Source organism: Diadema setosum, chromosome 21 (genome assembly GCF_964275005.1).
Source record: "Diadema setosum chromosome 21, eeDiaSeto1, whole genome shotgun sequence".
NCBI classification, from domain to species: domain Eukaryota; kingdom Metazoa; phylum Echinodermata; class Echinoidea; order Diadematoida; family Diadematidae; genus Diadema; species Diadema setosum.
Genome location: NC_092705.1, coordinates 14070157 through 14087132, shown reverse-complemented (window position 1 = coordinate 14087132; position 16976 = coordinate 14070157). Strand labels below are relative to the sequence as shown.

Below are 16976 nucleotides of genomic sequence, written 5' to 3'. Positions count from 1 at the left end.
CAAGGATGATGTATGATAGGACAATTAGTTGAGCAGATTTTAGTGACATTGACAAGAGGTCAAAGGTCAAACGGTCAAGGTCAAATGCTACAAATGTTGCAATTTCCCCCATATCTATGCAATGCCCAAAAGGTATTTTCTTGAAACTTGGTGTGGACATGTACTACTGCGTAGAGATTCCCCAGAGAGAGTTTCATGTCAAAAGGTCAAAGGTTAGGTGAAAATGTTGCAATATCACTTTTCTCGCAAATGGTTCAGTGTATCTTCGTGGAACTTGGTACATACACATGTACTGACTGGCAGGGATTATCTAGGGAATTTAGGGGTCATGGGTCAATAGTCAGGGGGTCAAAGGTCAAGGTCATCTCCTCAAAATTTTACTATTTCCCTCATATACTAGTATATATGAAATGCTTGCATTATTAGTTTCAAAACTTAATACATGCATTACCTAATGGAGATTCTCTGGGAAATTTCCAGCCAAAAGGTCAAAGGTTAAGGGTCAAAGGCCAGGTTTCAATGCCCCCCCCCCCCAAAAAAAAAAAAGAAAAAAAAAGAAATCCATTTTGTACCGTCATTACACTCTTTCTTCATACCTTGGAAATTACTCAATGCATAAACTTACATGTATAAAAAGGTCTGTCAGAATTCAAGTAAAAATTCTCAATTCCCCATATATGTGTACCTGCACTCTTAAGAAATTAAAGCAAACCCAGTTCAAGACATTTCTGACAAACCTGTCATTTCAATATTTTGCCAGTTATGTGAAACTGTCATGGATCACACATTGTGAAGACATTGTACTATACGCCTATTGGGAGAATCATGCATTATGGCTGAGGCATCAGTCGCCATAGCAACATTTCTAGTTATTATTATTATTATCATTATTATTGTTATTGTCATTATTATTATTATTATTATTATCATTATTATCTGTATCATTACCTTTGATAAACAAGGCGATCTAAATATAACGTCTTCCAAGCATATCTGTAACAAAATGGTTGGCCCTTGAACGAATTCCATCCTTCTTTGCACCAATCAGATGAGTGTTGCTATGACAAGGTATCCCTGGTGTTGTAGCCATTGTGGGGAAACGGAATTTGAACATTATGTGGAATCGCTCTTCAACACCTTAACACCCTCCCTAACCCAAGAAATTCTTGACAAAACAAAACAAAACAAAAAAACAAAAAAAAAAACTCCGTAGACTTTGCATAGCTGCCATCATATCCCATGGGCAATAGGTGAAGTTATGCCCAGTCTAAATTGTGCAAGAGTCACTGTGTTGTGATTGAGATATTGTACATCTCTAGACGTAAAAGTGATTTTTTTTTTATTTGCCGTTGAGCATAAACCCGATAGATATCTCGGGGATAAAAAAACAAAGATATTTTCTGTAAATATGTAGGCGAGGATCAACTTCTTGTAATATGTACTCTTTCATGACATTTTGGGGAGTAGACGATTTGTAAACACAGGGAAACCGCAGGTACTTTGTGAATTCCACATCGGGGAAAAAAGAATACAAACACACTGTCGGATGTGTTAGTGTGGGCTATGAATCAACAGTTTGGTATGCAAATGAAATGTCTTAAACATACTTTTATGACCAGCTCTGTACAGCAGAAATTTCGTTTAAATTTTTTTTTTAAAGGAAAAAAATGCAATGTGGCAAACGGCTGCACAAATGGCACAAGATGTTGAGAATTGGGTAAAATGTTGTCATGTCAAGTTTTGTTTCGTTTTCTTCCATTTGCAAAGGTCTCTGTCACGACTATTAACATTTAATTTGCAATTTTGAAGACTTTATTTTGCCATTCTGTGTGAAGGATAATGGATTTTCTGCTCATGTTATCTATTCGTAATTTCGCAGCTACAGTATGTGTAACTCTCAATTGAGTTAAAATGATCGGGCTTCTCACTTAAGCTCTTCAACTAAAGCATGGAGCAAAGTGTACGAGATATGATTAACCTGATTATCATGTTAAAGATCAATTAAACGTGATTGTGCAATAGCAGATGTGTGAGATGAAGTTTAGTCTGCTTAATCCGTGTAATGTACACTTTATTCATCGAGATTATCTCAGTGCCATAAACTACAAACTTGGAGACAGATTAAGTCATGATAATGAGGACGGACACATTCATGGACACACACACACACACACACACACACACACATATAAATACAGTGTATATATATATATATATATACATATATATATATATATATATATATATATATATATATATATATATATATATATATTATATATATATATATATTTATATATATGTATATAATATATATATATATATATATATATATATATATATATATATATATATATATATATATATATTTATATACATATCAGTGCCATAAACTGCAATCATGGAGACAGATTAAGTCATGATAATGAAGACGGACACATTCATGGACACACACTCATAAACACACACACACACACACATACACGTATATATATATATATATATATATATATATATATATATATATATCGCTACTGGGGTGACAAGACCTCGTGTCTGAAATTTTGGTGAAAAGGACTTTTTTGGATTAATGGTCAGATAATCAGTTAAGTAATGTCCTGTCCAAAGTCTAACTGTCTTATCCCAAAAATGCAGCCCTCACGGCAAGTCAAAGGAAAGACTCTCCCATTTGATGTAGTGCTTTGGCTGCCATGTTTTCTTGCTCTCCTGAACATTTGACATTTCGTAGATACAAGGTCTTGTCGCCCCAGCAACGAATTATATATATATATATATATATATATATATATATATATATATATATATATATATGTTGATAAGGTAGTCCACGTGTTGGCAAGATAAAAAGATAAGTAACAAAGCTGCAACAAAGTTCATGAATACAGCATGAACTTTGTTGCAGCTTTGTTACTTATATATATATATATATATATATATATATATATATATATATATATATATATATATATACCGGGTGTCCCCAAAAAAGCGGAACGGTTGATTTCTCAGTACCTTGCGTTCTAAAAGTGATATATTTTTTGACAGCATTAGAAAGGGCATCTTCCGCAGAAGACAGTGATACCAAAGTCATTAAATTGGTTCAGTACTTTTCATTCTACACCAATTTCTGTAAATGCAGTCATTTTCAAATTTCGCCGGATTTTTGCGAGTTATGAGATAATAATTTGGGCGCTACACGCGGTCCATACGGTGAATATTGTGTAAGCTCGGTGATCCATGTCAACAAAAGATACAGCTTTCACATTGGGCGCGGCCCAGGAAAAAAACAGTGTGTGTGTGTGTGTGTGTGCGCGCGCGCGCGCCCAATGTTCTAACTGCAACTTGCTATATTAAATAAGGTAAGGAACATAACATAAATAGGTCTATTCCTTTGCTTTTTTGATTTCATTAATCTGTTCTTTCCTGTGTTTCCTATGACCTTTTTTTAAAATGTAAAATCAAGTTAAGAGAGTCAAGTCTGAACATACTGTTTCAATAAAAACAAAAACAAAACAAAAACAAAACAAACACACAACTGAAAGGGATTTAAGGAATAATACCCAAAAGTATAACAAACCTCACACCAAAAAAGGTTTATTTGTTAGATCAAATTTAACGAGTTAAGACGAGAAATGCTCTATTGAGAAAGAAATTTCGGGTTTTTGTTTTTGCTTTTTCAATGAAACACTTCTTGATTTTCTAATAATTACGATGACTTTTCATACTTTTTAAGGGTATTAAGGATATTCAAGCTTGTCAAATTTTACCACATATTTTTGTGAGCTAAGCAGATCAGGATGATCTTTCTCTCTCGACTCCTCTCCTCTACCTTCTTTTAATCTAACCGAAAATTTCTTCCCGAATTTTCTCAAACAATTCGCAGTGTAAAAATGCGAGAAATATCTGAAGAGCACACACGTTTTTATAAACCATTTGGGTATGTTTTGCACTGCTTTTTTTTTTTTTTAATTCCCAGTGACTCTCATAGACGTGCTGACGTCGTCAAACAAAGCAAGACTGGTGGGTGTGTTTTTTTTTTTCTTTCAGTGATATGTCTACAACTTACTCTTTCGCGTATATCTCTCTGAATGTGAAAGTATATTATACATGTTTTTTTTTTTGCCACGGCGTGCTGACGTCGTCAAACAAAGCAAGACTGGTGGGTGTGTTTTTTTTTTCTTTCAGTGATATGTCTACAACTTACTCTTTCGCGTGTATCTCTCTGAATGTGAAAGTATATTATGGTTTCTTTGCCACACGTACTTTCCTTTGCACTATTATACACATCAATTACGAGAAGAGGATAGAGACACGCAACTTAATTACTTGTCCAAATTCCTTATAACTTCTTTTCGGTTATTGTGGCAATTTCTGTAGTGATAGTATAAGTTGGCCTGTTTCAATGAATATGTTAGTATGTCTCGTTTCCTTCGTTAAGAAGGCAACTGTCTATATGAATCCCAGCTATGGTGGCTACCATCCATATTTTTTTCTCCAGTTTTTGTCTATGATTTTGAATCGTTGTTTACATCTCTTTAATCTTTTCTCTATGTAACGACATAGCGCTTTCTCTTAAACTCTTTTTACGCTCCATTCTTTTCTGTCTTTTCTTAAAGCTGCACTACATCTATGCATTATTTTCATTGGAAAATGAAAGATTTGAAATGATGTACGTAATGCAACACATTTTCAGGCCCGTACTGTTTGAAAGTGCATTCACCAAATAAACAACCCCCTCCCCTTAAAGAAAAAGAGAAATGAAGACAATTTTATAATAAAAATGACGCACAAACGAGAAACGGTTTCGCTGATTGTTAACGGTGTAGCAGAGTGTGCCTGGCAAGCTCTTTACTGCATTACTCAAGGTCAATATAGATTGATTTCAATCTTCAAGTGCACTCCACTGGGGGACAGCGGATAGAATATCTATCTGCTAGTTATACCTTCACTATCCAAAGGAGGTTTTAATCGTACTCCATTCGCCCACATAATGAACTATACCCCGCTAAATGTAGAATTCTGGATTCATTTTCCTTTTATAATCGGCCCCAGTCAGACGTAAGCAAAAGAGAAAAAATATATCGTAACTCTGTAGGCAAGATTGAATCACCATCCGTTATATCCATGTTTGGAGCTGGTGTCTCTTCCTTGTGGTTCTGTCTTCACTGTATCGAGGATTCTACCTATAACCATGGTGAAGAAATTATTTTTCTCCGGTGCGTTGATTTTTCTAAACATTGCCTACATCTTGCCTCTTTGCTCCAGCAGTAAGTATCAATCCAACCATAAATTCGTACCTCCATGCATATCTGATATATGACATAATGTAATGTGAAACAGGAACATTATCCACATTTTTTACTTCATTCGCTTTTACTTCACCAATAGATTGTATATGGAATATATCTTCCTTTTGTCAAGCTGTGAACCATTCATACAGGACACTATCGGTTGTCTCTCAGGATTTGATCTGTAAAATACGAACAGAGAACGAGCCTTTTCTATGTTATATCGTCTACTGATTGAGTACCGTTGAACATCGTGTACGTAGGCCCTGCACTCTATATTCATACATGTAAACTATCACGAGTGCTTGTATACTAACTATGTAAATATTTCATTACCAGCGAACATTAGACTACTGTAATCGTGGTAATACTGTAGTTTCTACTTCCTGAGTGGACAATCACCCTTGCACCGTGAAACATGTCATTAAAGTAAAATGAACACTTTACTTTATCTATTTGCATCTAAATGATTTATTACATTTGTACGAACACTTGATTTTTCTTAGAAAATATAATTTTATATAGGAATGTATTAATATGTAGGAAAATATATAAAACACATTTTGGCTTCCAGTATTTGCACTATTTATGTCGTATATTGACTGTACTTGAGGTTGCAAACTTGTTTATACTAAACAAGCATTCACGGAAAATTTTGAAATGAGTAAGGTCAGATAATCAGCACACACACATGCATATTCTGAATATATCATACTTACATAATACATTTTTTCATACGTTATAATTGTCTATGAATATCAAACTTGTTAATGTCCGGGCAAATTCTTGTACTTTAAGGTGCAAATCTTTCTGTGTATTCCCTGTAGCTGACTCGGCGAGCCCATGCCCTCTGCCGAGCGGTTTGACCGTTGATTGGGACCAGGCATTCGATTGTCTCTCGCATTATGAGCAGCAACCTTTCAGCGTTCCTGGAGAAGTGTTACCTCAGTTGACTGTCAACGACATATTGCGTGGTGTTGGCGCCGCCTGGTCGGGGTACGATTTAGTCGAAGCCGTGGGTGAGATCTGCGTGAAAATTGCCCCTCGCCTCGTTGTCGTTGCTAGAGGACCAGACGTGTTAAAGTCGACGTGCGATCCTATCCTTCGTTCGCAGAGAGTTTGGACCGACTTAGACGACGGGTTCGTGTGTAGACTCCTCTATAACGTCAGCAGTGTCTATGCCATTGCCGCTCAACCCACGATACTTCCCGTCGGTGAGACACCTTTGACTGGCCCCAATCGTCCCTTCCCGTTACGACCGATTGACTTTTTGGAACACGCCCGCCGAATCGGTGGAGAGCTGTTCGGCCCGACATCAGATGGCGATGACGAGGTTTGTCGCGACGGACGTCACCTGCTGTCTAATGATGCGAATCCTCGACAACTTGTTAAACATGTCCTTCAAGACATTTTGATGGCTCTAATACCCAGGGCATTTGAGCTATGCAAGAGTTGGGACAACATCGTGTCATTTGTTGAAAGCGATCTGCAGGTTCCTGCTAATGTGAGTCGACTGATGCTTAGTGACCTGCCGAGACTTCTGGCCGTAGTCGCAGGCTATGAGGACAGAGAGGCCTTATGTGCTACCTTGGAAACGTTTGTTTCACAGGACCAGAGAGCTTTAGAGGAAGGCGCTGCTGATATCACAAATAATATTCTCAGCATTTTTACAGTGGAATCAAGGTGCCTCATTGTCGTTGACGAAGCTCTGGCTCTGCTGTACGATGTCGTTCCGAGAATCTTTGTCGACATTATGTTCCATCAGTACACTGGCTTCAACACCAGCCAGTCCTTATGTGCGGCCATGTCCTCGTACTTTCGTGAACCAGGTGAGCTCATTGCGAGAAAAGTCGCACCATTATTTACTTATCAGTATCTATAGTCAACTGTGAAATTCACATATCGAGGGCTCAATTGTAAATATTACCGACTATTAGTTGTGTATTTTAAGATGTGACTGTGTGTGTATGTGTCTCTGCGCTTGTGTGTATTTATGTGTTTCACTTGTGGTTTTTAACGATGCTTTTAAGTCATCTAATATGGCCATCTGTTCTTAATCACAGCATCACTTGGAGTTCGCCTTGTCGATGGAAGCAATGAAGGAGAAGGACGTGTTGAGATATTCTACAAGGGAGACTGGGGCACCGTCTGTGATGACTCCTGGGATATGGAAGATGCCAACATTGTCTGCAGAATGCTCGGTTACCAAGAGGCTTGGGGAGCTCCTTGCTGCGCCAGCTTCGGCCAAGGATCTGGGGAGATCTTACTGGACGACGTGCACTGCGACGGTACGGAGGAGAATCTAGCTGACTGCACACATCGTGCAATTGGGACGCAGAATTGTTGGCATGGTGAAGATGCAGGTGTCATCTGTGCTCCAGAGAGTAAGTCACCGTCAGAGGGCGCTTTTTTACATCTCAACATGTTTGTTGCTGTTGTGGTGGTTGTGTCAGACAGTGAAAGGAGCAACCAAAACCAAACACACACCCACACGAACACACACACCAACACACTCGTATTTGAACTCTTTTGAATTATATATGAGTATGTGATAAATAATTATATTTACATTATATAGCGACAGAGTGCTAGAGAAACACCTTTTCACTGATTTAGCCGGCGCGGGGTGTGTTTCTTCTCTGTGCGAGATGTATTTTCGTTGCCTTATTTTTTCTATACTTTATTTCCAAGCTATCTTTTACTTTTCGCTCTTCTTTTCCATGCACATGGAGTTCGCCTTGTTAATGGAAGAAGCGAGAGAGAAGGACGAGTTGAGATTCTGTACGAAGGCGAATGGGGCACGGTGTGTGACGAATCCTGGAGCTTAGAAGATGCCAACGTGGTCTGCAGGATGCTGGGTTACCAAGAGGCCTGGGCAGCCCCCTGCTGCGCCACCTTTGGCAGTGGATCTGGACGGATTTTACTTGACAGTGTGAAGTGTGATGGGACGGAGGACCACTTGGCGATGTGTAGGCATGGCGGTATAAATCATGGTAATGGAACCAACAACTGCACGCATGGTGAAGATGCGGGGGTCATTTGTATCAATCGTGAGTACAAATTCCAAGGAGATTTGTTTGATATGAATTGTAGTCATTCAATAAGCATCTAAAATATTCTAGATATCACTTACACTGTATCATAAATATGTCTTCCCGATTTTTCATTTTGCTTGGGAGCTGCAATACAAGCTGCACTAAGATGTGTTATAAAATGTTTCTGTTCCTCGCAGTATTAACACTCAGTAGGCGTTTTCACATCAGCCCGATAAAAATCCAAGCTCGAAATATTTTCCGCGATTGCGAATTAGAGCGCTATTTCATTTCTTATTCACATCAGCCCGAAGAGGGGGCAGCCCGAATAGTTAAAAATTTTAAAATAGCTAATTCGACAGCTGAGTATTGTGCAAACAGCATCAGTAATGTGTGTGCCCTCTCAAAAATTCCTCATGATTTGTGTGCAGTTTGCCTCGGTCGATCGGGTCACACACGCTATAGGCATAATGGGATTCATCGCGCTAATTTCTCGAGTCGTTTTCACATTATCAAATAGCGCTCTACTATCCCGCTATTTCAGAAATTTCCCGAGTTGGACTCGAGAAATTTTCTCTATCAGAGCGATACAACTAGCGCGTTAATTTGTGTTCACATTATCAAATAGCGTGCTATTTCGCTATCAGGAAAATTTCCCAAGTCAGAAAACAGCGCGCTATTTCGAAACATCGGGCTGATGTGAAAACGCCTAATGAGACATGACATCTCCGGAGGGGATATAATCGCTTGATATTGATTTAAAACATTACATAATTACCTACCTCATAAAGCATCGTATTATTTTTCTCATATTGACCATACATACGAAACAAGAAACAAAGAAATGTGCAATTTTAAACTAAAAACTGTCAAAACAGAATTAGGGAAGCGATCAATAGCATATTCAGGTGTTAAAATATGGAACAATCTTTCAACTGATTTACGTTATACATCCTCTCGTAAAAATTTTTGTAAAGTCTTCAAAAAGAATTTATTGGAAAAATACACATAATTGGAATAGATCTGTTTATTTTGTAATCCACAAAGCAAAAACTTCAATTCTAGTAATATAAGTAATGTAAGTACACTTACCAATTTCAAAATGTTAATCTTGTACATAGTGTAAATACACTTGTTTATAATGTAAATAATTTTCTTGTTGAATTTATATATTCTTCTTCTGTATTCAAGAGCCAACGTCCACTAGCGTTGCTATTTGTTGGACCCTTTTACCAAATTTGTAAATATGTTTGTACTTTCATATTCATATTGTTGATAAGTTTGATTCTATACTTTCATGTCTTGTATTCCTGTTAATTTATTATTATTGTATCCTCAATGATTGAATAAATTATCTGTGATTGTAAACTTGAACTTAAATTTGGTAATAAATCATTCATTCATTCATTCAAAACATGAAATGACTTGTGTTAAAAAATATACAATTGTTATAATTATAATGTCATTAAGATCCATGTAGCTGCAGCAAATATTCCACCAGTTTACGAGAAATGCGTACTGCTGCGGTCAACGTGCACTTACAATGTAATCGTGAATCCCACATTATGGCAATTCGTGTTATTTCTCCAATCAGGACAGGAGCTAGAAGTCCGTCTGGCTGATGGGACTAATGGGATGGAAGGACGGGTAGAGGTTCTCCATGACGGCGAATGGGGCACGGTCTGTGACGACTCCTGGGGAATGGACGACGCCAACGTCGTCTGCAGAATGCTCGGTTTCGGAGGTGCCGCCGAAGCCCCGTGCTGCGCCCACTTTGGCCAGGGCTCTGGAAACATCCTGCTGGACAACGTGCTATGTAAGGGAACTGAAGACAATGTGGGCTCTTGCTTGTATTCTGATATCGGCGAACACAACTGCAGACACGACGAGGACGCAAGTGTCGTATGCTCTGCAGATGGTCAGTATCCCACTCAATTAAGGATTCACGAGTAATCACATCAGTAATGTTTGTGTTCTATTTAGTACCAGTTTTGGACTGTTTTCCCCCTTTCCCCCAGTCATCGTAGTCATAGTATGGTCTAAATAGATATTTGCATTTCATAATTCCCCCTATCTCATTAATCATGGGACCCGTGGCTGTACAAGTCTTACGCAGGCCCCATCATATTTCTCGAATAATGACCATAGCTCAACTCTAATGTATACAGACCTAGTGCTGTTGTGCTTATACTGAGACAAACTATACTTATGACATATCCAACAGGAGAGATACCAAAGGTTCGCCTTGTTGGAGGGGCTACCAACCGAGAAGGAAGAGTTGAAGTTCTATACAACGGAGAATGGGGCACGGTATGTGACGACTCCTGGGATATCGATGATGCAAACGTTGTCTGCAGAATGCTGGGTTTTCTCGAGGCCGCGGCAGCCCCTCACGAGGCCCGCTACGGCCCCGGTTCAGGCAGCATCATATTGGACGACGTGTCATGCTACGGACAGGAGGAGAACTTGGCCGATTGTGAGCATCGAGGCTTTAAGTCCAATAATTGTGTACACGAGGAAGATGCAAGCGTCGTGTGCTCTGCTCTAGATGAAGGTAATGTATTGAGCACTGATATCAATTAACGAAACCAACAACATATGTGGCCTTAATTTGTAGAGATCTGTTTCACAAAGGGGAAGGAAAGCATAAAAGTCTTGTTTCGTAATTGTTGTTGTTGTTTTATCCTTTACCCTGTTAAGCGGGTTTAGGGATTCTATTTCCATGTGCTATGACAGGGTGTCCTGGCGAAAATAATTCATCGCTACTTAATTGCTGTAAGGAAACACGGTTCGAAATTTGTTTGTTTGTTTGTTGTTGTTTTTTTCAATTCTTAAATCCCTTGAGAAAATGATACAAGTTAAACAGGCTTCATTTGTGTTCATTCTAAGGGATCATTTGAATAAAAACTTACCTATTTTGTCTGAAAGGATTAGAGGCAGGACCGAGTTCCTCACATACTACCGCAATAATATCTATTATTTGTTAATATTTGAGATATTGCTGATATAAACCTCAACTTCTAGTACACTCTAAAAAAATCCGGGTCAGAACTGACCCGGAACATGGTTCCTTGTGGTCACACATCGTTCCATGTCAAAAAAAAAATGACTTGGAATTTGGTCAAGAAGACCCGGAATGGGGTCACCGTGACCCAATTCATGACTCGGGATGGGGTCATATCTGACCCCATTCCTTGTCATTTCTGACCGGGAACGGTGTGTGACCCCAACGGACCCAGTTCCGGGTCACTTCTGACCCGGAATTTTTTAGAGTTTAGGTATTTGTATTCAACATAAGACATTGATATAACTTGAAAAATTCAATTCCGTGTCATGCATCACAGGTTTTCAAGTTCGTCTTGTCGATGGAAGTAATGACTATGAAGGAAGAGTAGAGGTTCGTCACGAAGGAGTGTGGGGCACAGTCTGTGACGACTTTTGGAGTATTGAAGATGCCACAGTTGTCTGCAAGATGCTCGGTTTCGAGAGGGCGTTGGAGGCACCCTGCTGTGCCAGATTCGGGGAAGGCTCTGGTAGAATTTTAATGAGTGACCTATTCTGTGACGGAACCGAAGGCACCCTACTAAACTGCAGCCATGGGGGCTTTGGGCATCACTATTGCGGACACAGCGAGGATGCAGGCATCATATGCACTAATGAGCGTAAGCATTGGCATTAAGACGACATTAATTTATTTAACTTAACTTTATAGTGATCAGCATATGATTACACCAGTGAAATCAAATCCGTTTGGATTCTGAATTTCTGAAAAGACCAGGGAAATCAGAACTAAAAAGATTTCCAATTGCATAGCCGATTTTATGTATATCAACTAACGAGTAGAGATTCGTAGAAAAGCACCACTTGCCGTTATAGTTACAGAGTTTTCTTTGTCCAATATTTTCTCTTTGTCTAATTTGCGTATCCTACACTTTTATATTTTATAAATGGGGGCGCTGTGGCATAGTGGATAAGACTCCCAACTCTCGATCGGAGGACCCGAGTTCGAATCCCGCCCAGTGCTTACGTCCATGGACAAGATGCTTTTACCCACCATGTCCCTCTCGACCCAGGTGTATAAATGGGTGCCTGGCAACGCTATATAATAATAATAATAATGGCAGGGCCCTCTGGTAAAGCAGTGGTAACACTGAAGAGGCTACCCTGGGTAAATAAGACCTTATTATTATTATTATCATTATTATCATCATTATTATCAAATTATGATTAAATTATGAAGTTATTATTATCATTATTATCATCATTATTATTAAATTATCATTGAATTATTATTATCAGTATTATTATTATTATTATTATTATTATTATTATTATTATTATTATTATTATTATGATTATTATATTCACCTCGGTGACTGGTACAGCAAAGCCCAAATTCGAGGTGCGCCTTGTCGGGTCAATGCGGCCGTGGTCCGGGAGAGTGGAGATTTTGTACAATGGAGAGTGGGGCCAGATCTGCAGGGATAACTGGGGCTACGACGAAGCCGCGGTGGTCTGTAGGACGCTCGGGTATGAGGGGACCAAGTGGTTCCCCTGCTGCACTTATCACCGCCCTTGGATGTCGGATATCATAATGGGTGACGTAGCCTGTGCTGGATCCGAAGAGAATATAGCTGACTGCCAGTATACCGGCTCGTGGTCGCGGGATTGCAGCCAAGTGGCAGTTGCTATATGCGAGACCCCACGTAAGCATCATTGTCAGTGATTGCCTTTGAAAATTATGGTAATATCTTGTCTTCCTGACACTCTCCTACTTGAGAACTTCAGGTTTCTTAGCGGAATTGTACGGAATACTTCAAGCAAGTCTATAATATACATTTACGAATACCAAATCCATTTCCACGTAGGCTTACGTAAGACGTGATGATGAGCTAATGCTGTATCGAAAAATGACAAAAGAAAACAAATTGATGGAGTTAAACAAACACAAAACTACCAGTAAATAACGGTGACCCTTTGTAAGCTTTGGGTGTCATTGACACATAAAAGCATACCGCTTTACACACTGTGCAATGCCCCTGTACTAAAGTTGTTGATTGAAATAATGTTATACGCATCATTTCATTTTTATTTCGTTTCGTTTCATTTATTGAGTTTCGAGACAAAGCCATACAATGTTGTATTTACAACATCCATCCATGACAATCAAAGGTAACACATGAATTATAAGTTCAGTAATACAAATAACATTTACATGACACAAAATCAATTTAAATCATTCTCACGTACATTATATTCATGGCGGATAATTGTGTGTGGTGAGAACCTACATGAGCAGTGCATAAGAATACTGAACAAAAAGAGCATCTAGCTGCTTTCAGGAACTATTCAATACGAACAAACCAACTAAATTTCTTCGTCCATCTACTGCTCATACCCTTCGAGTTCTCCGCACCCATCATTCATGGGCCAGCAGAGCTTTCACCCATAAAAGCAGTGTGGCTCTTCTCTCTGGAACTCAGTGCCTCTGAAACTGAGAAGGGAGACCTCATTCCCTCTGTTCAAGAAAGAACTTAAAACCTTTTTGTTCCAGTAACTGTGTGCTTTCTTTCAATTGTGGTATTTTCCTAACTGAAGCAATGTGAGAGGAGGTATTACCTTTCTGCTCCAAGAGTGATACTGTGTGACAGACCATAATTATGGCGCATTAAAAGACTCCATTATTATCAGTAAATTTAGTATAGCTACACACGATGACAAGTGAAACTGTTCGTCAATATATCTTGCTTTTTTCTTACCGACAGCCCGTCAATTTGATGTCCGCCTTGTCGGGGGTAGGAATGAGAGGGAAGGTAGGGTGGAAGTTAACGTCGAGCGAGACTGGTGGGGAACAGTCTGTGACGATTTGTGGGGGATGGCGGAGGCAAACATCACTTGCCGGTTGCTAGGTTACGACGGTGCCCTGGAGTCCACTTGCTGTAGTCGTTTCGGCCGGGGTTCTGGGAGCATCCTCCTTGACGACATGGAGTGTACGGGAAAGGAAAGTCACCTGGCCGTCTGTCCGTATCCTGGCTTTGGCAATGATAATTGCAATCATAATGAAGACGCAGGCGTCATCTGCTCGCCCAAACGTAAGTAGCGATTAAGTGTTACGTACACTTTTGATAGCTAGGCGCGTACAACTAGTAGACGTTTCTACTCTATTACTGCCAAGGGACTCATCCGAGGCACAGAACGCATACACCTGAATATGAACATCGCTGAATCCAAATTAGTCCTAATTGGTTAGACAATGTCAATCACGCCAAATTTTAATAATTCAATTGATTATGGTCACTAAGGTATATAATAGATCTCATAGTAACTACAGAAGAACAGACGATATATAAATTCCATGTACCATTAACTATTTTTCAATTTAACTCTTTCTTCATAGCATACAAACTCGATATCCGTCTTGTTAATGGAAGCAGCGACAATGAAGGACGAGTAGAGGTTCTACTTGAGGGGAAATGGGGCGTTGTTTGTGACGACAACTGGGACTTACTTGATGCAAACGTCATTTGTCGGATGCTTGGCTACGTCGGGGCCTTGGAAGCACCTTGCTGCGCTAAATTCGGCCGGGGCTCCGGATATTTCTTACTGGATGATGTGACGTGTACCGGTGAAGAAAGAAACTTCGCTGAATGCCGACATGCTCCATTCGAAACACATGATTGCAGTCCCTACGAAGCGGCGGGTGTTGTTTGTATTGACTAAGGCAGGAACTCGGGCAATTCGTATGACATTTTTTTTTTCGATATTTGCACATCATGTTATGAACATTATTCTTTCCCTCTTTCTCCCTCTCTTTCTCTCACTGTCTGTCTGTCTAACTCCTCATCTTTAATTTGGTTGCTTTAATTAAGCCTACATTCCTGCAACAGGCTTTTATAATGTTAAGATGTATCTGCTTGATTATGTAGGACTAATTAGGTTTGTATTCTCAGCTCATGCAATTCCGCATTTCATTTTATAAATAGCAGATCAGTTCCGTAATTGCTTCACTGTGTTTGGGGGAAAGCATCATTCATGCAGTGCTCTTTTAGCATTCCTCCTCATTTCAAGCATTTTCATATTTTAAGAATGTTTTTGTCGTTCTTCTCTCACGTTCCTTCTTAATGGCATACGTACAAATTTCACATTGCATATTGTACTTTGTATAAGGTCAATTCATGCATTTATTGTTTTAAAAATCGTTGTTAGGCCTGCATGTTTTCTTGGAGATGGGAATCATTTAAATGAATTAATGAATCAGCCATGTGTTTGATTGTTGCCTTATGTGATATCTGAGTGCAATAAAGGCTGCCTTTTAAAATTCTTCTTCTATGAAAAATATGAACTTTCCTGACGCATTATTGCACTGTTTCTCAGTTGCATGATTGAAGTACGATAGCCCGGATTCTAATATGCTAATGATATTGTGGAAAAATGGACATGTTTACATAAATAAAGATATCGTGGTTGAATGAATATAATAATAATCAACTATATAAAATGGTCAGGAAAGGCAACGTCGGTTGACAAATTGTTAACTTCGAACACGAGAATCTGAGTGTGAGTAGATTATCCTCTTCATTTGTTTATAGTGCAGGGTTTGGGAACAATAAGACATATGAGACTTTCATGTTTTGATAATTATATCACCTCATAGCTCACTGAACAAAAATTGACAATGACAATGTTAGATATTGCCTTGAACTGATGTAAATTTTCGTAGGGGTGATGGCTTAATTTCTTTTTCGCCTGCTTTTTTTTCTTGGAATAGTTTAAAGCAATTTTTTTCATGGTTAACGGTATAATGGTGTTCTAACATTTTATGTGAAATCATTTATGACCCTATTAACAGATAAAATAATTTCTTGCATGACGAAATCCCATTAAATCTATCAAAAAGAGCACAGTGCACTAGATTTCCTATCAAATTCTTCCGTTACGTTTGTAGTGTCAAATTGTACTTTTGAGCATTGAGAATTTAGCATTGAGAACATTTGAGAAATTTGAACTAGGGCTTTCTATAGCTTAGTCGGTAGAGCACCGGGCTAGCATCCGGAGGTCTCGGGTTCGAATCCTGATGGAATCACATTTTCTTTGCTCAACTTTTCCACTAATATATTGTACTTTTGTCTAACAACTGATTTTACACGAAGATTCTAAATATGAGAAAGGTCGACGTAATCAATCTTGTAGTCTCTCATATTTCCTGAAAGAGCAATTCTTCTTCTACATTATTCTGACATTTGAGGTCATTAAATGAATACATACATACATATATATATATATATATATATATATATATATAATTGTTATCAAATATGAAGCTTTAAACTATAAACTTCCATTATTTACCTATTTCATCGGTATGAATCCAACCAATGTGAACGTGGTGTGGAATATTTCACTATAGGATACAACTTATGTCGTCATTTCACACCTTTCATTTGCACCAAACTTTTTTTTCTTCAGTATCACCGGATTGGTACACATGCATTTACTTGTCTAGATTTCTTTGGAGGCAAAATCTAAATTTTGGAAGATTTTTAGGTAAATATCTAATTTTCTCTCAATTTTCATCCTGAAGTTAATGGAAATTTTCTGAGAGTGGTAGGAAGTCGAATACCGGTACTAAATTAAT

The 16976-nt window shown here is 38.6% G+C and overlaps 1 protein-coding gene across 1 annotated transcript; it reads left to right on the top strand.

The window, feature by feature from the left end:
* The first annotated feature begins 5212 nt into the window (after nt 1–5212).
* LOC140244337 (scavenger receptor cysteine-rich domain-containing protein DMBT1-like) lies at nt 5213–15061 on the top strand. Its single transcript, XM_072323979.1, has 10 exons — nt 5213–5237; nt 6137–7138; nt 7373–7693; nt 8042–8359; nt 9936–10256; nt 10548–10895; nt 11686–12003; nt 12727–13047; nt 14107–14433; nt 14739–15061. Exons 1-10 carry the CDS (start codon nt 5213–5215, stop codon nt 15059–15061), a joined length of 3624 nt encoding a protein of 1207 aa, XP_072180080.1.
* Nucleotides 15062–16976: the final 1915 nt, after the last annotated feature.